Source organism: Anguilla anguilla, chromosome 7 (genome assembly GCF_013347855.1).
Source record: "Anguilla anguilla isolate fAngAng1 chromosome 7, fAngAng1.pri, whole genome shotgun sequence".
In the NCBI taxonomy this organism is placed as follows: domain Eukaryota; kingdom Metazoa; phylum Chordata; class Actinopteri; order Anguilliformes; family Anguillidae; genus Anguilla; species Anguilla anguilla.
The window spans coordinates 6651818-6674671 of record NC_049207.1 but is presented as its reverse complement, the minus strand read 5'-3'; the positions used below and the strand labels follow the sequence as shown (position 1 = coordinate 6674671).

At 46.5% G+C, this 22854-nt stretch overlaps 1 protein-coding gene across 1 annotated transcript; it reads right to left on the bottom strand.

Moving 5' to 3' along the window:
• Positions 1–3596: 3596 nt before the first annotated feature.
• On the bottom strand, positions 3597–22480 carry ccdc3a (coiled-coil domain containing 3a). Its single transcript, XM_035425165.1, has 3 exons — positions 21531–22480; positions 19627–19801; positions 3597–3963 (listed from the first exon to the last, which is right to left on the bottom strand). Exons 1-3 carry the CDS (start codon positions 21908–21910, stop codon positions 3664–3666), a joined length of 855 nt encoding a protein of 284 aa, XP_035281056.1. The 5' UTR covers positions 21911–22480; the 3' UTR covers positions 3597–3663.
• Between the last annotated feature and the right edge of the window lie 374 nt (positions 22481–22854).

Genomic DNA, 22854 nt, shown 5'->3' with positions numbered 1-22854 from the left:
AATGAGAGCGGCTCCTTGTTGATCTACATACTGTAAGCAACAGTTTTGTTTTAGATGTTGAATTACACTTAGCTACAAGTGAAGTTTCTATGCTTTCAAGCTTAAATCCTATCCAATCCCTTCAAGTCCTGCATACAAATGGCTTGCACTGTGGCCACTGTGGCAATGCAGTGGTGTTTATATAGTAAGATTAATAAAGACAGGAGTTACAAGGTCAGACACAAGATATGATGACTGGTTTCTGCCCCGCTAACATTCAATCTTGTGAGCCGCTCCGGTTAGCCGGGTCTCTATGGTGAGATGAACAAGGCCATGATCACATGACCGAACAAGAAATACGATGACAAAAGAGCGGGGTTCTGAGGAATAGCTTTTTATTGCTGCGGCCTATCCACTCAGGCTGAATAAACTAACTGCTGGCAGCAGTATCACTGGCGGAAGGTTTACAGAAAGGATTATTAGACAGTACGTACTCTTATGAGCAGCTGAGGGATCGTTTCTCCTCTGTGTACAGTAAGTGTCAGAGTCAGCCCGGCCGTGGGGACTTTTAATTTGATTTAATTTCCCTTCACTTTAAAAGCATCGTATTGTTTTACACACAAGGGCCAGAGCCAGCCACCGAAGGAGGCGTACTTTATTTTTTACGATGACAGGAAACGAGAGACCAGAGATCAAAAGCTCACTGTTGCAAATATATATATATATTGGAGATTGCAGAGCAGCTTTTAAAAATCCACATTTAATTCCCCCTAGACCTCCATCAAATTAAACGAACACTTTGACTTAAACTCTAATCGAAAATAAAAAAGGGAGTGCAATTAGAGGTCACAGTTGCAGAAGCCCTCTGACTAGTGACGCCCTGCTCAGCGTATCGGGTCAGTAATTATCAGGATTTTCCACGGATTTGATTTAACTGCAGCCAGAGCATACGCCATGCTATCATGTGCTTTCATACTGTAAAGCTTACCCATGGCCAAGATAGGACATCGCAGACGTTGACCAACAGGGGGCATCTTCTCTCCTGTTCAATTAGATGGGATGCCCTCCCTGTCCATTGGGAGATACGATCAATTCTAGCACAGACGGGAATAATTTTGTGTAAAGTACAAGGTGAAAAGAATAATTCACTAAAAATAAATAAATTGCGCATTTAATATGCTAATAAAATAAGTATTTAATATGTTTCTAGTTGGTAGTTTTCCAAATGCAAGGAGAAGTGGGTGGGACGGGTCATCTATAGAATATTTATTGCTTTCTTTCATGTGTTTACCACAGACGCCTAGGCAATTAAGGCAATCAGCTACCTTAACAAGATGTACATTTATTGTTAGGCTACTTGTTTGCGATAGATCTGAAGCGCCCATTTTGTTGCGGATGATTAGCGCTTTTTTTTTTTTTTTTTTAGCTCTTTATTGTTTGTATCCAGAGCACTTCTGCAGAATAATTAAAACTGAAAATAAGATGGACCGTTATTATTGAAGAGTAGTTAGGTAATGTACACATTTACAACCTGTGACGGCATAACATTGTTGTACGAGTTACTTCGGAGTTACTGGACGCGTAGGCTATTTATTTGCTTTAAACTACAGACACCAAATGCTGCTCCTGTTCCAGCCATCATAAACGTCTATAAATGTGTAAAACACGTCCAGCACAGCACACAAAAAGTGTCTGAACCAATCAAAAACGTGCGCTCAAGCTGAAATAACACCCCAGTACCCCAGAAAGCGAACTATAACTTTAAGAGAGGAGCGTCTTGGCAACAGCCTCTGCGTGTGCCGATATCACGCTGGGTGCCTGAAGTAGCCGCTGTACTGCTGCTGAATGCTAAACGCGAGGGATAGTCGAGGACACCGGGCACTTTTTCATTTATTTTAACGAAACATTCCTCCGAGTGAACGGCGCCGTGAACAGCCTCCTCAGCGGCTCTCGTCCCAGACGGTCCAGAGTATCGCCGAACGGTCCGCGGTAATGAGCCGGGCGACCAGGAAGTCAGACGGTCCGAAATAAGCGTAGCCTATGTGCCGACGAGCCTGTGTCTAAAGTTCACAGAACATCGTGTGTGAATATGAGTGCATATTTCAGTCATCATTGTGTTACGTAAACGACGAGGAGTCGTTGTTGAATATGACTTTTCCAATTTCGACATACTGATACATTTATTCTGAACTGCACGTTACGCATGCCTTCAGACGTGATAGGGGGTGGGCCACAAAATGCTGGAGATAATGCTAAAATATGTGGAAGGTGCAAACCGAGTATGGACACCCCCCACCCTGCCGAAATACAAATGGAAGGTGGTAACCGTCATACACTTTGAACACTTTGCTACTTCACACACCTGTTCATTGGTCTGCTCCCCCTCCTGCTCTCATACCTATTTGCTGTGCCGTAGCCTATAACAAAACCAGGAAGCAATCGGCTTAAATGGTCCACAGATTAGGCCTACATCCATTAAATCGTTTATATCACTTGTCCATAGGTTATAGCAGAAAAAACGGTTATTGTAGGAAATGTAAGTAACAATTGGCACTAAGAAACTGGAGAGAGATTGTAAATATTGACTCAAGTATTAAATGTCAAATCTCACTTTTGTTCTGTGTTTCTAGCCATTGCATCACACCTGTATATGACACAAGCACCAACAAAATGGTCAATTTCTCTCAGTTTTTGAAGGCTACACCTGCACACATTCATCTTCATACCCATTTTGTAATTATAGTCATTTAAGCTAACTGCAGCATTCACATGCACTCATAGAGCTCATATTTTCATTCTTTCCAAAGACAGCTGGTGATCTTGTCATAAAATATTTTTCATGTATCTACGCAAAGGGGTTTTTCGCACGTATTATTGTGTGAAGCGTAGCAAGAGCTGAGGGAGGGCAGAGCTCATTTTTAAAATGTCTTTGCATTAAAGACGAGACACGGAAAACAAAATGGCAGATCTCATATCTCTGTGGTATTGGAAAAAAGAGCCACACTCAATAAAATACCCCACTTTTATTTTTCAAAGAGAAAGGCTGGTGAGTAAAAAAAAAAAAAAAGCAAATGACATTTTAAGCAATTAGCATGACAATTATGTGAATAACATCTACCGTTTAATGTAATTAACTAGAAAATGTAAAACAGTCTTTCTGGACGTACGGCTGGGGTCCTCAGTGCACGCGCTCGAGAGTTCAGCCGTTTCCAATTTTAAAGGCGGGAAGATAGAAAGCTTTAACAACGGCGAGTGTATGACAGAACAGTTATGTTCAAGGACACAGATAGAGGCAGTAAATGAGCTGTGTGGCATACATAGAGACATAATCCTGATGTGCTTGGACAATAATGAGGGTGGATTTATTTTTCACCCTGGGGGGGGGGGGGGTTGAGGGAGGGGTCAGAGACTGCCCAGCAGCCTTCTGAAAAAAAGTCTTGGGAAACTTGGACTGGGGTGGGGACGTCGGGGGGATATGGGGTGGGTGGGAGGCATTTGGGGGGGGGGGGGTTGCTTTGAGCACCCCCCGCCGATCACTTCCCCTTGGCGTAGCGGTGGGGCGGGGTCTCCCGCTCGACGGTGTCTGAGGTGGTGACCCTCCTGGACTGGGGTGGGGACGTAGAGGGGAGAGAGGGGAAGGTGGGAGGCATTTAGGGGAGGGTTGCTTTGAGCATCCCCCACCGATCACTTGCCCTTGGCGTAGCGATGGGGCGGGGTCTCCCGCTCAACGGCGTTGAGGTGGTGGCCCGCCTGGCGGCCAGCGGGGGCGGCGGCGGCGGCGGTGGCGAGCTTCTCCCGCAGGTCCTGGTTGTCCCGCTCGGCCCGCTGGCCGGCCCGGCGCGCCTGCCGCAGCGAGCGCTTCACCTTGCGCACGCGCTCCTTCAGCTGCCGGTTCCGCTGCTCCAGCTGCGCCATGCGCTGCTGCAGCTTCCTCACGCGCTCCTCTTCCTCAAACAGGGCCAGCTGCACCGAGGAGCACAGGAGCTGGGGGAAGGGGGGGGAGACACAGCTCTCAGAGGTACTGCATAAGCAGCTTTGCACAAAATAAACACACGCAAACAACCTTGAACCACTGAGTAAAAGAACCACAAAATGGCATAAAAGAATCATTGGAAAAAAAGAAAGGTCGCAAACAAAATGAAAATAAAAATGCCAATGCTTCTTGCCAGAATTTTGTCATTGCAAAGAGAAGTGAATCTTGTACCATTCGTATTTCTTCACATTATTCAAACGGGGGAAAGCAGAGAGGGTCACACACAAGGATGGGATCACGGTACAGGAAGTGTTGCAGTGGGGGAATCAGAACCTCAGCCACACGGGGGGACCTTTACAAGGGCCTGAGAGCTGGCTGCCCTATGGGCTGGACCACACAGTGTCGCCCGAAAAGCCTGTCTCCTTATGGGCCGGTTCAAGCACATCAAAGTCAGTACATGAAAGAAGGCATAACAAACCAACTGACAATGATGATAGATGTAACTAGAAAATTTATAGGACCGAGCCGTCCTGATTTTATGTCCCTGATTTTAGTTATGTGCTCCCACTGCGAAAAAAAAAAGCCACATAGTAGATCGTTCATTTCACGTCTACGTTTACTACCCCCTCAAAGAAAAACAATTTTTTTCTATTTTTGCTTATTTTACATAAACATTTCCTACCTCCTCAAAGAAAAACATTTTTTTTTACTATTTTTGCTCACATTACATAAATATGTTCTGCTTCCTCAATGAAAAGCAATTTGTCTATTTTCCACGTGCTATTGGTGAACATTTTCATCTAGTGCAGCATTGCCTAATACACGGTATTGAATTTGACATCTGATAAGTGCCTACAAATATCGGCCAATTTTTCTTCCCATGTGCCTGATTAAGTGGTAATTGAAAGATTAACTGAGATGATTGCAAAAATTAATTGAATGATTGTTCGACACATGGCTTCAAACAGAAGCTACATTGACACCTTGGTGGCGGAGAACTGAAACTCACGCTAGAAACCAGTCCCAGGGTTCTCTGGGGGCTCTGCTTATGAAATAAAATAATGACAATCGCAGAAACGCAGTCACTCGATTTACAATCTACGCTCAGACGCGATGTTGCATTACCGTATTTATTTGATGTGATGAAGATTCAAAGGGGTTTTCCATTACATTATCGTTAGCATTTCATTTGCAGTCCTTGATTACAGTCGCTGTTACGACATAATGACAGAACAACAAATGGTAATGTTGTGAATAATAAACCATTGATTTAATATGCGGAGTGCCGACTATTTCCTTTTCCTGTGATGTTCACGTGGTGCCACTGAGGCATATATGTTGTTACACTGCTGTAGCAATATACTCGTCAAACAGGCCCATTTTGACTGGGTTTGATCGGCATGAGAGGGACGGAAGGGTGCGTGAGCTTGAGACAGTGTGAAAAGGGAACGAGGGGACAAAAGCGATGGAATAAAGAACGGGGGAAGGGCAGAGAGGGATATTTTACCATGTTGTTTTTTTAACAGATTGGCGGCTAATGGGTCATCCACTCTGCATGTTTCAGTGACTGATAATCGCAGGTCACCACCCCGGTCCTCCACGTCCTTTTCCCCAGTGGAGCCAGTAACTGTCAGCTACCACGAAATATCTCTGCCGGGTGCTTATTTTGGGGGTGGGGGGGGGGCGCCCTGCACATTTCTGAGGGTCTGGCCAAAGCTGGGGTTGATGGATACATGATTGGGTCCCCTGTTTGTTTGTTGCTTTTTAACGAGGGAAAGCCAGTGGGGCCTGCTCTGGTGGGACGTCCCGAACCCCAAAGCCGTGTCCCCAGTCACAGACTCTGGCTAACGGATGGGGAGGGGGGGAGGTGGGGGGGGGCATGTGTGGGAATTAGCGTAGCTCGATTAGCAGGGGACTCCAGTCCCATGCGGTGAGCGAGAAATCCGTCGCCGTTAACAACCCTCTCCTCACAATAGCCGCGGCCCGTGAAGAGGGCGGCCCGCACAAAGCCTGCTCCTGTTCTCCCCCCCCCCCCCCCCCGCTGCCCCACGCCCCCCCCCCCCCCCCACATAGGGGGTCCCTGCGCCGGGTCACTGCCCCTCCGAGCGGAGGGTTCGCAAGAGGGGCCGCCTTTTTTTCCTCTTTTGGGGCCCGCCGGAGTGCGGACTCTGGGCTTTCATCTCGTCCAGCGGAGGGGACGTGATTTTCCACGTCAGTGGCAGTGGCGACCCGTCTAACGCGGGGGTCACCCCACGGGGGTCACGCCGGGCGCTGGGAAGGCGGGGGGGGGGGGGGGGGACTGACGTAAGGGGGGCACAGTCAACCTGGGGTGAGATCGCCGGGTGATGCTGCTTTGGGAAGGCTGATTGTGATGCTATAAAATGACCCACGGTTCACCCTCAAGTTCAGCTGCAGGAGCCACATGCTCCACTGTGGAGAACACATTTTGTGTGTTTTCTGTACCGATTTCATATTCACAAATATACATAATCCATGCGCACGCACATTCCCTAATGCAATCGTGTAATATATGGCTTTTTCAGTTATCTGCTGTGAGTCAAAAGGGGTTTGACTCTTTACTCTAAAGGGTTGACTTGAGAGTTTGAATATTTGAATTAGATTTTACTGTGAATAGGTCACTACACTTTAATAATGGTAAACTGTTGCAAATCTGCCGTGCTAAGATATATTTTTCTTTTTGCCTCTGAAGCATCACAGCGTCGACCATTCAGAGAGCAGCTGTACCAACATACAGTTGGTATCTAACCCAATTTCACATAACCAAATGAAACCAAACAGCCATCCTTTGCTACATAATGCTTGATGCATGTAGTACAGGCGAGGAATATGACTCAGACTTTGGGCAGACCATTTCATAACTGCCGTACGACAAAACAGGCTCTGCAAAATAATGGCACACCTGTAAAAACAACCTATCCATTACCTCCCTCACTGAGAGTGTGTGTGTCTAAACTGCTATGTGCCCTGCATCTGCCTGAGCAAACCAATCAGTCTAAAATAGCCTTTAGTTCAAAGCCTGCTCTCTGACTCTCTGCGAAATACTTCCCACAGTAGCCAAACTCCCTCTCTGACCAGTTCTCTGCCAGTCACCAACCTCCCCCGTCCCCTGCCCCAACACCCCCCCCCCCACATGCACCTGTTAATGAGTCAACCCTAAATAATGTGCCATTCTTCCTGCACAGCTGACTCACAGACTCCAAATGAATCAGAATGCGATCAAAGGGTGTGATCAGCTGTTGACTGCTGCTAACAAATGACGGAAATACATGACAATGATGAATAGAAAGAGAGAGCAATTGAGAGAGAGAGAGGGGAGGGAAAACGGAGAGAGAAAGCGAGAGAGAAAGAGAGCGATTTATTGAAACACAAAAAACTTTCCATAATTAGCTTAAAACCTACACCAACATCATATTTGCAAATCCAAATCTCCCACCCCTTCCCATCATACCCCCCCCCAAAAAACAGGAAACAAATAAACAATAATTCCCAACTACACTCATCCTAAACGCACGCAAAAACATTGCAGTTGTGGTTGGAATGAAAACTAGCATACACAGGGGTCCCCTAGGACCGAGGTTGACTTCGCTCATCCTGCCAGTGGTGCTTCTTTTTATCCAGTAAAGCCTTAATGTGCCTGACCTTAACACACACAAGTGCATACAAGTCCTTCCCCTTCACCTCCTGAAACTCCCCAAACCTGTAGAAGTGAAAGATAAAAGATTCCCCCTCCCCCTTGTGCCACCCCCCTCTACTGCTGCTGTCATGGTAACTGTTTGGAACTGTGGGGGGGGGGGGGGGGCTCCCCTTCAGGGGCCTGATTTATCACTCCTCTCTCCAGCAACCTCTGCGGGACTCCCCCCCCCCCAATGGAGGGGACCCCAGTGCACCCCGCTAGTCTCTGGGGCTGTGGCCAAACCGCGCCCCGCTGGTTGACGCAGGCTTACGCCACAAACCGCCGCTGTAGGGTGACTGACCTCAGTGGCACAGGGTATGCGGAGAATAGGCTCCTTCCACACCCATGGTAAATGGTAAATGGATGGTAAATGGACTGCATTTATATAGCGCTTTTACCCAAAGCTCTTTACAATTGATGCCTCTCATTCCCCAGAGCAGTTGGGGGTTAGGTGTCTTGCTCAAGGACACTTCGACACGCCCAGGCCGGGGTTTGAACCGGCAACCCTCCGACTGCCAGACAATCGCTCTTACCTCCTGAGCCATGTCGCCCCTGGATGGTCCATGCTCCAAGACTGTGTTCTGCAGCTTATCTGCGACCCCCTCCTAATTTTGGACCGTAAAAGTAATAACACTCCCAGTACCTTAACCCCTGCCTGGCACCACTGCAAGCCAACCGGCAGCCAAGTCAAGGCAAGGCAAGGACCCCTCCCTCCATGACCCGCATGCCCATGACTCACTCTCCCCCAGTTTTCCCCTCACTGTGGAGGCAACCTCATAGGCCCTGAGGATGTCCTCCAATGCCTGCACTCCTCTCTGTCTCTCACCAACACAGTTATGTCATCAGTGTACAAGAGGAAGGGAGAGAGAGAGAAAGAGAGAGAGAGGGAGAGAGAGAGACAGAGAGAGAGAGGGAGAGGGAGGGAGACAGAGAGAGAGAGAGAGAGAGATCCCATCCAGCTGGATACATCCAGGTGCTTCCTACTGTCCTGTAATATCCCTACTTAAGATTAATCTTCAGAGGATAATTCAGACCATCTTGATTAGACCTTGTCTGCAGACTCAAATCCCCTTTTCATGCGATGTGGTCACGCCACTGCAGGACGGGGACGGGGTTGAAAACGTCTGTTACCGAACCCCCGTCTGACAGGCTAGCGGTAAAACGGGCCAGACAGCGGGATGCTTTCGTTGGGTGAGTGATGATCCTGACTCCAGTCCTCTCTGCGGGTTCCGACCTGATCTCTGCCCGGCAGACCGTGTTACGCGTCAGACGGCTTCAGGAGGGTTTTTATCTGACAGGACGGGAAACACGCTGTCACTGCAATCTCCTTCCAGACAAGTGGCTCTTGCCTTTCCATTTATAGAGCTGTTGTATATGTACTTGTTTTTTTTATAATATTGGGAGAAAATGATGCGTCTGAACCAATACGTTATCCTTGCAGTATGGCCGACCACAGTTTCACCAGCTCGTGTAAACATCGAACTTAGGATAAAATCCTTTTACAGTAGCACACACAAAAACCAATAACATGACCAATGATTAGTCATGGCATTTGTTTTTCATGGTCATTAGTTGTGGTATTAGTTTTGCATGTGCTACAAGGTTTTGCGTATGTTAAAGGTCTTAGCAAATCAGGCGCTAAGTGTGTTGTAGTATTTTTGCATCCATGACCAGTACTCTGATTTCTAACTTCGTACTATTGCTAACTTCTCATTGGTGACAAAGTGATGATAAGAAAACAAAATGTCTGCTTGTCACAGCTGGAGATGGAGACAGAGAAACCCCCTGGGAGGAAGAAGACAGGCTATTCTGGTAAATGGGATCACAGTCAGACTGCGACCCTTGGGATCATTATCTAAGACAAAGGACTTCTAGATCGGTCACAAATCTGGCAACCAGTCTATCAATGATACAATCATTCTTAAACTATTTTTCATCCATTTTCCACTTAAATTTGGAACGACAGAACGTGCAAGCACACCCATGCCAGGGGCACAGCAGATGAAATATGGGCACTAATTTGAGGGATTATTTTGTACCCTACAAGCTGCACAATACCCCAGGTGTGAGCTGCCACGGATTGGACAACAGGAATGTCTCCCACTGATGAGAACTGGCCCAAGCTGGGAGAAGATATCCAACCTGGCAACCTGCGGAACACTGGCCGGCCTAAACCCACTCTAGCCAGGTTCCAAAATGCTATCCTTCGAGTCCTTCGATACTGCTAATGAACAATGTGAATTTCCGCAAGACGCCATACAGGAGATGGCTGGACATTACACGGGATGTTACACACATTGTACCTGTGATCAAGTCACCTTTAAGGGTGTACACCTGGGCCAGAGAGGACCGCCTCCACATTAGAACTGAGTGTGTGTTTGTGTGTGTGTGTGTTTCTGTGAGTGTGTGTGCGTGTGTCGCACAAACACAGGCATGATGAGATGGCTCCTCGACCACTGGTCTGACCATAACAAGCCAGAAGCCAGAAAAAAGGACAAGCTCAGACAAGATCTTCTGTTCAAACACAACACCCACGGAAACATCTGAAACAACACAGAGGACTTCTCTAGCAACAGATGGTGCTACGGGAACAGTTACAGAAAAACAGACATACACAGACAGATGTACGGACCACGGCTACAGTAAAAGTTAGCGACTGAACATATCCTCTGAGTTTGCCTGCTCACTGTCCTGACTGCTGCAGCAGACAGACTCTTTATTTTGAAATCTTTATCTGCACTGACAGACTATTTGTGTTGATAGTGCACTCATGCGTACAGACCACTCAAGTTAATTGAAAATGTATTCTGACCTACCATTCCTTGCTAGTCAAATACTGCGGACTTGGTAGGTGGAATCTGCGCGAGGAATGCAGCTGTTATGTTTGTTGGTTTGCTGCATTCACGGTGGCTTAGAAAATAAGTTGCTCATTCTCAGAACCTCTGTTCAAAAAATGAATTAACATGTTGTTGAGATTTCTAAGTACCCCACCCCTCACTACCCCTGCAAGTACCTAAATGAACCGTCTCACCATTTTTCATAAGAAAAACGTCAATGTCTCATTACCCAAAATATCATCCTCTTCCCTGACTAGGGTGGAGTAGGTGAAGAGCTTTTGAAACGAATGCAGTCACCATTATTTTAAAAAAATACGGTAAACCAAAGGCAACATGGCAACATTAGCTGTGCTACCTCGTGCTACCTGTCTGTCAGTCCTGGGGCTGGACTTCCTTACTCTCTCGAGGGAGCTATGGAAGATGACCTGTTTCCACACACTCAGATTGTTGGGACATTACTGGACTCCTGTGGGCACGCTGTACAAGGGGATTGGGCCTGTCTGTGTGGTCCCTTGAACGAGAGAATTAGAATATATATATATATATATATATATTTATGAGGGATAAGGGAACTTCCTTTTAAAAGAGATAAAATGCAATGAAATGGTATTTCTATTGAGAAAACTAGCCAAGACAACAAAGAAGCCAGCATACTTATGTTTAAGTATTTACACTGAATTCATTGGCTTTTTAATAAAGGAATTCTGTGGGTTGAGGGGAGCAGGTCTGTGTGTACCCAGCTGCACGGTAACCAATAAAATCAAACTGTTGACTTTTACTGACCTCACTAGCCTGTAATTCTGTGGCAATTCCCCCCGCGATGATTTATCAAACCGAGACTTTTAAAAAGATTACGTCCGTGAACCTGGCCAGCCCCTGGCAGTAAACGGGCAGATGTTTGGACATTTCTGTCAGGCGCCAGGGAGGACTGCCCTTCGAGAAAGAAGAGCAGGACGAACCGCTGTGCCAACTCCTGGGTCACTGGAACGTCTCGCGTTGAAACTCCGCGAGCGCAGAAATAAACGAACTCCACAATACAGACGCAGAGGGCAGGCTAATGTAATTACGCTCCGTCGCTATGGGGAGCTTGACCGCGAGCCAGTAGACAGCATCGGGAGCGCACCGGAGCGCGCCCGGCATCCGAGGCGATCGTTCGCTCTTTCCGCTGAGAAACTAGCGAAACTTCTCCACGGACTCACATCAGGGGAGGGAGAGCGGCGAACCGAAACAGGCACCGCTGTCTCGTAACTCGATGCCTCATGTGTTTCTCCGGTAGCTACGTGTCCGCAAGCGTCAGGATCTGCAGTGATGTTTAGCTAAAGATACCTACAAATGTGTGAACACTTCCTGCACGGAATCCGACCGAATCCAAATGAAATCTCCGCCAATTTACCATACTGACCTAGCTAGCTAACTCACGGGGTTGTTGCACCATTACAACAGTGATCTTGCCTCAACATTATCTGTGACCAAATGATGTCACAGAAAGGAGTTCAGAATATCATATTCATCAGCAGAATCCACGGCAGACACGCAGAACCCCAATCTATAAATTCTTCCTGTAAATACTTGTGATAAAAAAAACACACAAATGTCAGGAGGAATGTGCTTTAATAAGCTTCCAGAGCCAGACGCATGCATCCAGACCACTTCATCCCCGCCGTTGTAAACAGAAGGAAGAGCCGACTGAGTGATATGTGAAATTCTGGCTACCGCTTCGCATGCCTCTTCACAGGGGCTAACTCCCACTGGGTGGGGGTGGGGGGGTGGGGGCTGGAATCAAAGCAGCGGTCCCCCTCCGTGAACCGCAAATCCCTGCCCTGTTAAAAGATAACAGCTTCCTGCGTCTGTCGCACAGGCCCGGGGCCTGCTCGGGGCTGGGATCAAGGGGTTGGCTTTGTAATCTGTTGTCATCCGGGAAGGTCACGGTATTGATTTAACTTTGACCTATATTTTGAAAACGATACAGGTCAGCTCTCTCTCTCTCTCGCCAAAAAAGGCCCGGTTGAGGGGGGGGGGGGGGGGGGAGTTATGGTGTAAGGTCAATCCATGCACCCCAAAAAAAAAACAACAAAAAAAAAGAAAATCACACCCACATCACATGCTTTTCCGAGCCGTCGACTCACGACGTTTGAAAAGGGAGAGGAACACAATGAGGGTTTTCTTCAGTCCCGTCGTTAATTACGCGCCACTGCGACACGCCCTCGCTGGGCACCGTGGGCGGTGAGACGTGGGGAAGACCACACAAGGCTGGGGATTACAGACCCCCCCTGAGCTGGTAGTGCAACATTATCGCAACCTTACTGCAACGTTCCAGTAACGCTCCAGCTCTGGTGGTTTCTCAAGACCGGGCTTGATGCGGTGCTAGACACTATCGAGTCTGTAAGTAAACTGAGCACTAGGTACACTTTTAGTGGTAGGAAAATAGCGAACATTTTTTAGCTAAATGGCATGTTCTCGTCATGTTATGTTATGTTACGTTATATTATGTTTATTATGTTATGTTACGCTACGCTACGTTATGTTATGTTATGTTATGTTATGTTACGCTATGTTATGCTATGTTATGTTATGTTATGTTATGTTACGCTATGTTATGTTAATGTCACTAGGCTGTCACGACACTGCGGCAGGCTTTCGAGAACGTTTGGTGCCAGATCAGCCTGTGCCAGGTAATCACAGCCCTTCTTCCACAGGCTACTGCCACCGGCATCTTACACCATGGGGTCCTGTCTCTGGGGTCGTCCCCGAGATTGCCTGAATTATTGCGAACATCTGAGCATCTGTTTCATTAATCACAATTAACCTCAGATGCCTTCCTGCATCCGCATTCCTCAGTGGGGGAATGAAACGCTTAATTAAAAGAGCATGTATTAATCTGGAACTGGCTTGTTCTCTCTGTTTCTTTAGCTGCTATTTGAATTTCCATAATTTATGATCACTTGCCACCCAGCAGGTATGCTCAGGTATTGAGGGCTTCGTCAGCTTCGTAATACTCCTCTGAAATGCACAAGGGTTAACGGGCCTCATTCACAAAACCTTTCTTAAATTATTCTCGCTTTTGTTCTTATAAATGCTCCTGACTGTTTGTAAATTGTATGCGCAATCCTGTTCAAAAGGAAACAGCCAGGAACACATACAAATAAGACAAAAAAAAAAAAAGGAATGCCAAAATGTTTCTAAAAACGTTCTTATGCGCAGTTTACGATCCAATCTGATCGTACGCGTGTTTCGTGAATGAGGCCCATTGTCTCAATCTCCAGTTAAGGAGCCATTAGTAAAATGTGCACGTAAAAAATGGAACGCAAATCAACCGCAATATGGTGATCATTTCTTTGTGCTATTGGGGCCTGTTAAATTACCAAGCAAATCAAGTTATCAAGTGAATAATGTCACCTTTTTGTAGCTGACTGAGGGCTCAACATTTGTCTTGTGCCCGAGCTTTTGGCATGAAAATAATATGCACTGATGACTCGCTGGGGAATCGCGACAAAGCCAACAATGCAAAATGCAAGAAAATAAACTCTCTACTTTTTGAAAAAACGAGAAAGGTACAAATGATCACATTCAATCTTTCATTCTCTAACAGGGAGCTCTGGGGACAAGCTAGCCTCTTCTGGTAAATCATTTTTGGTGCGACTTCTGTTGTACTGCAGATGTTAAGCTCGTCTGTTTCCTTCCAGATGTCAAAACTGTTTTGTAAGCACCCACTGGTGGATAACAGCGGGCCTGGGATGTTAAGGGTGTGGGGTAGGAGTAACGAGCACAGCGTTTTCTACCCGAATTTCATCCAGACCTGTAGACAGACTTCCGTCTTCTTAGGATGCATGCTGTGTGCGAGTGGGAATAGCAGAGATGAGGATAGAGAGAGAGAGAGAGAGAGGGACAGAGAGAGAGAGGGAAGGGAGAGAGAATAAGAATATAAGAATCTGTAGGAATCTAATTTGTATCCAAGTGGAAAGAGGGTTGACTATTCTTGTTTCTTTAATAATTGATGTAAATCTTCAAGGTCATGTGATCACCTTTATTTCCTGTGTTGAGACCCTGACCTGATCTGGTCCTTTGTTGTGAATGTATATCCTGTATGTATCTAATTGGTTTCCTCTCACTTTCAGCATTCATCAAAAGAAAAAAAATAATAATACTCAGACTTGCTGAATGTCTACGCAGGAATGCTTTCACTATAATAAGACGAAGCAACTCTGGCATTAGTTTACAGTAGCACTTATCTGAAAGAGGAGTGGAACATTCAAGATGGTGTTTCACCATCATGGCCAAGTCGTTATCTATGTAAACGAAAAGTCAGGAAATAGCACAGACACAGAGAGATTTGTCTATCCTTGGTGAGAGCTGGCATTTGGTTGGTGCTGAGAACTGTGGGAAATCACCCAGAGTGCCCCTGGGCAGCCCGAGGCAACAGCATCGCTCTTATCGCACGCTGACAGAACTAAGGCAGAGACTTCCTGCCAGGTTTTGAATGTCTAATATAAAGTGAATGTTTTCAAACACAGCAATTAACAGACGATGTTGGCAGCAAAATTTCGACGAGAACAAAAACGGTGCAACCGAAAATGTACCCCGAAACAAAAGTGGAAATTCGCAAATGCAAAAGCTCAGCTCCTGCGACACCCACTCCCATCCAATAAAACGGGCTTCATAAAATAATATAATCTTTGCCATGAATATTAAGTTATTATTACTACAGAGTGTCATTCACATTTCATTCTCCTTTCTCCAGCTGCAAAATGGTAGCAGTTTATTAAATGGGTATGACAAATTAGATGAAACTCCTCTTATCCATTTATTTTTTTAAAGATCAAAGGCTGTTCATCACACACAGGAGAAGCGCCGGAAACAAACACTGAGAAAGGAATGAGAAGACGCCTGTTATAGATCTGCATTCTGAACACCTCAGGAGCCATTACGGACTCAACCTCCGACTGAGAGAAAGTGTTCTCTCCTGCCAGAGATTCACTCTTCAGATTAAACTGCTCGCTGAAAAAAAAACAATTTCAAAATGGTTCCGTTCGCATTCCAGGCAACAAAGGACGGAATGCCGTGCCTCTGCGGTCGAGTCTCGGCGTCAAACGGGATTCAAAGGGAATCTGCGGATTCACTCTGCATTCCGGAACTCCCTGACGGGCGGGGGGGAAAACGGGGGGTTAAACCGGAGGCGTTTTTTTGGAGAAATGCGAATTCCAGCGAACGCGCGTCAGATTGATGATGTCGTGAAGGTGCGTGTTGCCGTGGCGGGGGGGGGGGGGGGGGGGGGACAGCTCCGGGACAGTCGCGCTCGCCTGACTAAAGAAACGGTCCCATTGCCGGGTGCCCTGGGTGTGCAGTCTGAGGCCGTGTAAATTCTGCTTTCCCACAGGAAAAACCCAGAATGCAACAGGCCTCATCCTCCACCCGCTTCCCGGCCGAGCATGGCGTTGTCATGGCATCGTAATCACCTCCATCTGTGCCAGCGCACGGTAGCGAAGGATCTATATTAAGTGCTTCACATGCCACCGTCTACACCTTTCTCCTTGTTCCCCCAATCTCAGTCTCTCCTTCCATTCATCGCTTTGCACACTTTCTCTGAATTGTGTGTTTTTGAAGTTTCACTGCGAAGGTCCTGATATGTATGAATTTGAATGTGCTGTAGGGTAGATTTGGTGGAGAAGGTCAAATAATTCATCTGGAGCAATCAGTACTGAATCAAAATCTATTCAGTGTGTGGAGGTTTATGTATAGTAGGGTGTGGTTATATTCTGCTGCCTGCTTTAAAAATACATTGCTTCATTTTGTAAACTTGCACCTGCTGGCCCCTATGGAATGTGTCTAAAGGCCCCACTAAATCAAAAATCTTGTTCAAGAAACACATTTTCCCAGATCTGCTGCTGCCCGAAATGCCCAAAACCTTTTTTTTTTTGGTGATAACATGGAAACTCCCCTCCTGACGCTTCCTCGGCCTTTGACCTTTTGCCTAATTACAACTGTCGACCTGCTCGCGGGGGGGCCAGAGGGGAGGCTTGTGGGGGCCGGAGGGGAGGCCAGGGGGGGGGCCAGGGGGGGCCAGGGGATTTGTCTCCGTTGCAGACGGTTCGGAGAGACCTGAGGAGCCATCAGCTCACAGAAGGCACGGCCGAGATCACAGGGACATGGGGATCAGAGGAATTCCGCTCACGTCCAGTCATGTTAGGTCACCCACCCCACCTCACCCCACCTCACCCTGCCCCCCCCCCCCCCCCCCCCCCCCCCCCCCCCATCCCCCTTTGAGAAAGCTGAGGCCTCCCAAGCAGGAGATCTTCAACCCTGAGTTCCACAAATCCTGATCTAATTTGAAGTAAACAATCTGCTGTTTCTAGGGCTCGGTGTTAGTCGATGTCCAGCGAAAACACCGATGGCTTAATCTACAGAGTGCTAGTGGTGGGGGTGTAAACCATAGCAGGTACCACCATTACTAAGCTCTCTAAATCCCTTAATACTTCATACTACCGTTCAGGTATTCAAGAATGGGTCTGCAGAGATCAACATTGGATGTAAATCCAGATTTTCTTAGTCAAAAAAATGTATGTGAATCTTTTTTAAAAGATCACAAGGGCCACAGATGGGAAAACCAACAGGAAGTGTCCATTTTGAAAAGCAGATTTGATGTTTTCTCCTGACATCCTATCAGTTTCCTATCTTTGGTCTACTGTTCCAGTCCCACTTCACACTATAACCTCAGCCCCCTAAAAAAAAAAAAAGTTAAGCAGACGCACAACTCAAAAGCTAAGGCTCATGCGGAGCTAGCCAATGCGCAAAGCAGTACGTTTATTGGAATTGATATTCCCCTCCGTCTGTTTGTGAGAAGCCGATATTCAAGCAAAAAAAAAAAAAGAGAGAAAAAAGTGGTTTTATCTTCAAAACTGACAAGAGTTGCGAAACTGATTAAGCACTTATCAGAGTCAGCCACATCCGCACTGCGTAATCCGTGAAACGGTTTTTGGGGTTTCGGTGGAGAGATTAAATATTCGATTTTTGGTCTTTTGATGTCCCGCCGGCGTGTGCCCTTAATTACGTAAGCGCACGGCCGGCCCGCTGACAGACAGGCTGGGACACCGCCCGGCACCGAGCAGCTGGACGGGAGATGTGTATATTTCTCCGGCACATTCTATTCATTCCGGAGCGGAGCCCAGCGCTTTCGTTTGCAGCGTCTGATTTATTGTTCTTTTCCCAAAGCCCTTCCTTTGATAAGACGATAGTGTGTCAGTTCCTCTCTTTCTCCGCGTGTGTGTTTTGGGAGAGGCGGCAGGGGTCGCTCTGACCATCTTTGAAGGGTTTCCATGGCGAAACAGGGGAAAATAGGGGACGGGGAAGATGGAGAATGGGGGGGGGGGTTAGAAAATGGCGGCTTCGGGACCAGGGAGTACTGTTGCGATGAGAAATGGGGGAGAAGGCCTGTAATCTTTTCTGCTCCAAATGAGAGGGACTCTGGGTCATACATGCCCTGTTGATTTGAGAGCCTTGGAGAGATTAGTAGTTGTCTGTGTATCCCCATCTGTTGCAATGATTGCAGTGTGTATACGTGTGTGTGTCTGCATGTGCTTGTATGTGTGAGTGTGTGTGTGTGTGTGTGTGTGTGTCTGCATGTGCTTGTGTGTGTGTGTCTGTGTGTGTGTGTGTGTGTGTGTGAGATTGTGTGCTTGCATTTATATGTGTGTGTGTTCTCTGTATTGCCTTTTCTGTGATTTGTGAAAAGAAGGAAGGAAGCCCAGGATGCTTGTGTCGGCTTAAGCTTGAGGTTTTCGGTTCAGTGAGTAGTGAAAGAGAACTTCTGTGAGACATGCGGAGAGACATGGGGGGTAAGGACTTCCACCAAATACACACCCCCACATCTCAGGCACTAGAGAGTACTGTACACACACCCAAACCCACAACCCCCCATACACCTCACCTCTCTGGAAACATCAACACACAACGCAGTCTTTCCCTGCCCCAGCTCAAAGCACCATACCCCAATGCACACACCGCTCACCCACAACATTAAAAGCAGAAGACAGCAGAAAATCAAAACCACCTGTATGGCTTTTAAAGCAGTTTTAAACACTTGTCAACATTACATGTGTAGACACATATATCTGTGTAGTGCACAGGAAATATACAAACTTACACAGAGCACAGTAAAACAGATCAGTGACCTGTGTAGCACACAGGAACTATTCAGGTCTATGTAGACTAGATTACAGGAAACAAACCATCCTGTGCCGAACACAGAAATGACATGTCTATGGAGACTAGACTATTGGAACAAACAATCCCGTGTGGAACACAGGAACTATACATCTGTGCAGAGCAGGTTACAGGAAACAAGCTATCCTGAGTAGAATCCAGGAACATCAGAAGTCTATGAAGGGAACAGGAAGTACTGTATCCTGGGTTGAGAACAGGAGGTATTAAAAACAGTAGTTCCCTCTCTTTGAACCAGGGCCCTGTCTGAGTGGTTATTACTGGACATTGTTTCCTCTGAGTTTCTGTACCATTATCTAGAGAGGCTTCTGGAACACACACCAGCAGGCTGGCACCTGCCACCTCTCTGGGAAACAGAGGCGGTAAAGCAGGGAATTAAATGTATTCCCGGCCTGGCTTCGCTGGCGTGACGAGCGCAGCTCTGCTGAGCTAAGTGCTCTATTGTTACAAATCCACAATGTCAGCAGTAAAAACATTTATGTTTATGAGGCTGTTGAGATGAATAGGTCCAGCTGCACGAAAGCTGAGAGGTGTTTGAGTTAAGAGCAGCTTTCGGGGAGCCCTTCGCATAAACAAACGACACTGTATTAATGACATGAAAAATGTCGATGGATGCATCTGAGTACATCTAAGCTATCGTGAATGTTTGTGTGTGTGTGTGTGTGTGTGTGCCTGTGTGCATGCATGTGCGTGTGTATGCTTGTGTGGGTGCATGTATGTGTGTGTGTGTGTTTGTGTGCACTTGTGTGTTCGTGTGTGTGTGTGTTTGTGTTTGTGCTGCTATGCGTAGTGAAATGTGTCTAACAAGCATGGATGTGAGTACAAATATTGACTCTCACCACTGTAGTGGGGCCTTACAATGCCTGCCATTTTCTTGAATTCTTGCCCCCCGCGCGACGTTGGTGGGGCAGGGTGGGTGGAGGTCTTACCCGACTGTCCTCCTGGGCTTCCCAGTCGGGGCTGAAGCTTTGGAGGGCCTGGCCGTGGGAGCAGTTGGAGAACTGGAACAGGCTGGAGAAGGTTCTGCGGTTCTCCTGTGTGTCTGGGAAGATGGCGTCCTGGAAGTTGACTCCGTGTGGAAGGATGTTGTAATTTTCATCCATCCTGGTGACAGAGCGCAATACCATTACCGTTATGTCACAACCGATATTATTGGCAGAGGTTAATGCAATATTAAACCTTGTTTGTTGTGGCCTACTTGGCATAAATATGGATCATTACTGGAGTGATTGCTGTAGAAATGCAATAGTATTCACACAGACACTGCAGTAATACACTTGCATTTGATCTAAAACTACAAGGTGAAAAGTACAGAATTCTACACACAGCCTGCTTTTAATAACAGTTTATGTGTTACCGGCAAGAGGGCCAATCTTGCTGGGGGGAAGGGGTGACAAGAGGAAATTTTGGAGAGAGGGAATCACTGTGAATGAGGAAACGCGCTTATGTTTCTCTGGGCCAGTGTGCCATACAAACTGAAGGAGAAATCAAGGAAACGGGATGATTAATAATGGTGTCTGGAGGGGGGATTCAACGCACAGTCCTGACCTGCAGTTTTACCAGCTTGAAAGGACCTTGAACTGAGGCTCCAAACAATGTGAATGCATCAATCATTTTGACCTTTTTAACCCAGCAGGAGTGGAAAGATAGGCTGCATCAAGCTTGGGCAACGGTAGCAAAACCTCACCATGTAATCAATCACGGATGTGCCTAAGCAGCCCTAATGCATTTGCATGTGATTACAACTAAATACTGGCTCTGCACCAGTTGTTAGCTCCTGCATTTTTTTTTTTTTGGGGGGGTGGGGGGTGGTGGGTGGGTGGGGGGGGCACCACTGGCTTTTGAATGTGATTGTTTTCATCGCAATTAATTATTAATGTGTGGGGAACTTTTGTGCGCCAGCAATCAAGCCAAGTTGCTACCTTATAAAAAATGCTGCATGTTAACAATACTTCAGGTAGATGTACTCAAATTCACTAGGTAAGAGTAAGCAATGTACTGTGAGAGAATTTATATGTACATGCGTGTGTTTTTAATGACAAAGTCACATGCTTCATTTACTCTCTGATTAAATATATTATGAAAGGGGTGTATTGGAAATACACGGCGGATCTTAAAATCTGGTCTCCAGCACAAGGGGATCATAAATTCTCCTCCCTGGTCTGCAGAAAGCATCAGTGAACAGATACACTAAGACGCCCTCCTGCGACTGCACAGTATAATCTGCAGTCCTGCAGGACCATCCTGCAGCTCTCTCTCGCTCTCTCCTGTGACTCATCACCTTGAACACAGGCGATTGGCTGCCTCCTCCCGCTATGACTCCTGGAGGAACAGCCTGTGAGCCGCAGTTATGCGAAGAGGTATTGTCTAAACTATCCATCAGCACCGGACTGACCTTTCCTCATCTCGTCCAACAGAGAATCAAATAATGTACTCCATAGCAAGGCTTAGGGGGGTTATGAGATTTAATAAACTTGAATAATGCTCATATTGACCTCCAGTCAGTGGGCCAGATAACAGAGGCATAAAACTCAGGCGAAATAATATTACCTGACGGACACTGGCTTGCTTCAATGGGCAAGCTTAACTTCATTCATTTTACATTCATAATTTTGCAATTGGCTACATACATTTTTCTATGAAATAACTCTGTGCTGGTCTCTGGCTCTAAGGCTGAGGGTCCGAGGACATAGGCATTAAATAAAATAAAAAATAAATAAAATAATTTCCGTCCAAGTGCTTTTCCAGTGACCTATTTATAGTAATTAAATATCCGTCAACAGCTCTATTTAAGCAAGTTCAAAAAGCGAGTGTCTGCCTGCCGCGCACTGACCTGAGGAAGAAGATGTAGGAGTAATTCTGCAACACCGTGTGCGAATGGCACGAGAAGTACCCCAGCCCCGTGAGGTTGAGGCGCGAGCCGGCGGGCACCTCAAGCATGCTGCCCCACGCCTGGTCGCACTGCAGTTCTACTTCCGCCGAGTAGAAAAGTCCGTCATCCGCGCCCTCGTACTGGTAGGGCAGGTAGTTGTACAGGCTACTGCTGTACGTCTCTTGGTGGATGGCCAGCACCTTGGCGTACACGATGATCTCCGCCAGCTCCGCTCGGCATCCCTCGCTGAGCGGTCTCCATTCGGAAGGCAACTGGCATCCTATCCCAACTCTTATTTGACAAGCAAGATATACCAGGGCCAATAAGAACACTGGAAGCATCGCGTTGTGCACTTTAATCTAGATATGCATTCGCGAAACCGCAGTATCCTTTTTTTATCCTTTTGTTGCAAATGGACAGAATGAACTGACTTTCTGACTCCAGAAATCCCAGGAAACTACGTTTGAAGACCCTATTAAAATTAATACACAAATTAATTTTACTTTGATTCCTTGTTCATTAAACTGAAGTATCTTGCCATTTTTTTTAACGTTTTCTTTGTTTATAACGAGTTTAGATTATTTCAGTAGCAGAGTTATAAATCACTTGTTGATTCCTCGGCGCACGGAGTTGTGGCTGGGCTCATGAAAGTGTACTCCCAGGGCTGGCTTTTTCTCTCGGACAAGGTCCAGCGATGTGCGTTGGCTATCATTGATTATTGCAATTTTGCAATGTGTAGCCTACACAAATAACATTTTTAAAAATCCAGGAGAGATCATCCAGAAGAATCCAACACTCACCAATGAACTGAGAAAAAATAGAATACTGGTCTGCTGTCTGCTGATGACTGCTGTAAAAACGTAGATTTTGGACCTGGCACAGTCCTACAGTATAAGGATTCTTGTCCCATCTGAGACGCTCTTGAATTCTTCCTGAAGTTTAGTCAGAACGATTATCTGCAAGGTTAGTTTGCGGAAGCCAATCAGATAGCCTCAAAGTTTTTCCAGCCAATTGCTGCACTCCTTCAATCATTCTACTGTTCTTTTTTTACACTGACTGGAATGTGTGCGTAATCTATGAGTAAGAGAAGTTTTTAATTGGATTTCGTTTGTGCGAGCATTTCATACAGAAAAACAAGAGTGTACGTAGGATAGTCTAACAAGAGGATGCAACGATGTCCCGTAAGATTTTTTATTTTAGCGTTATTACCGTAGTTTGGTCACTAGACGACTGAATGAAAGCAACATATGGGTACAACGAAACAGTAAAAACAACGTGAAATTTT

What these genes read in the sequence shown, in the direction of transcription:
- ccdc3a (XM_035425165.1), bottom strand. Translation starts at nt 21,910, where the DNA reads ATGCTTCCAGTGTTCTTATTGGCCCTGGTATATCTTGCTTGTCAAATA. An exon ending in TCCTACATCTTCTTCCTCAG is followed by an intron (nt 19,802 to 21,530) that starts GTCAGTGCGCGG and finishes CTCTGTCACCAG; the next exon opens with GATGGATGAAAATTACAACA. An exon ending in AAGCCCAGGAGGACAGTCGG is followed by an intron (nt 3,964 to 19,626) that starts GTAAGACCTCCA and finishes CCCTTCCCCCAG; the next exon opens with CTCCTGTGCTCCTCGGTGCA.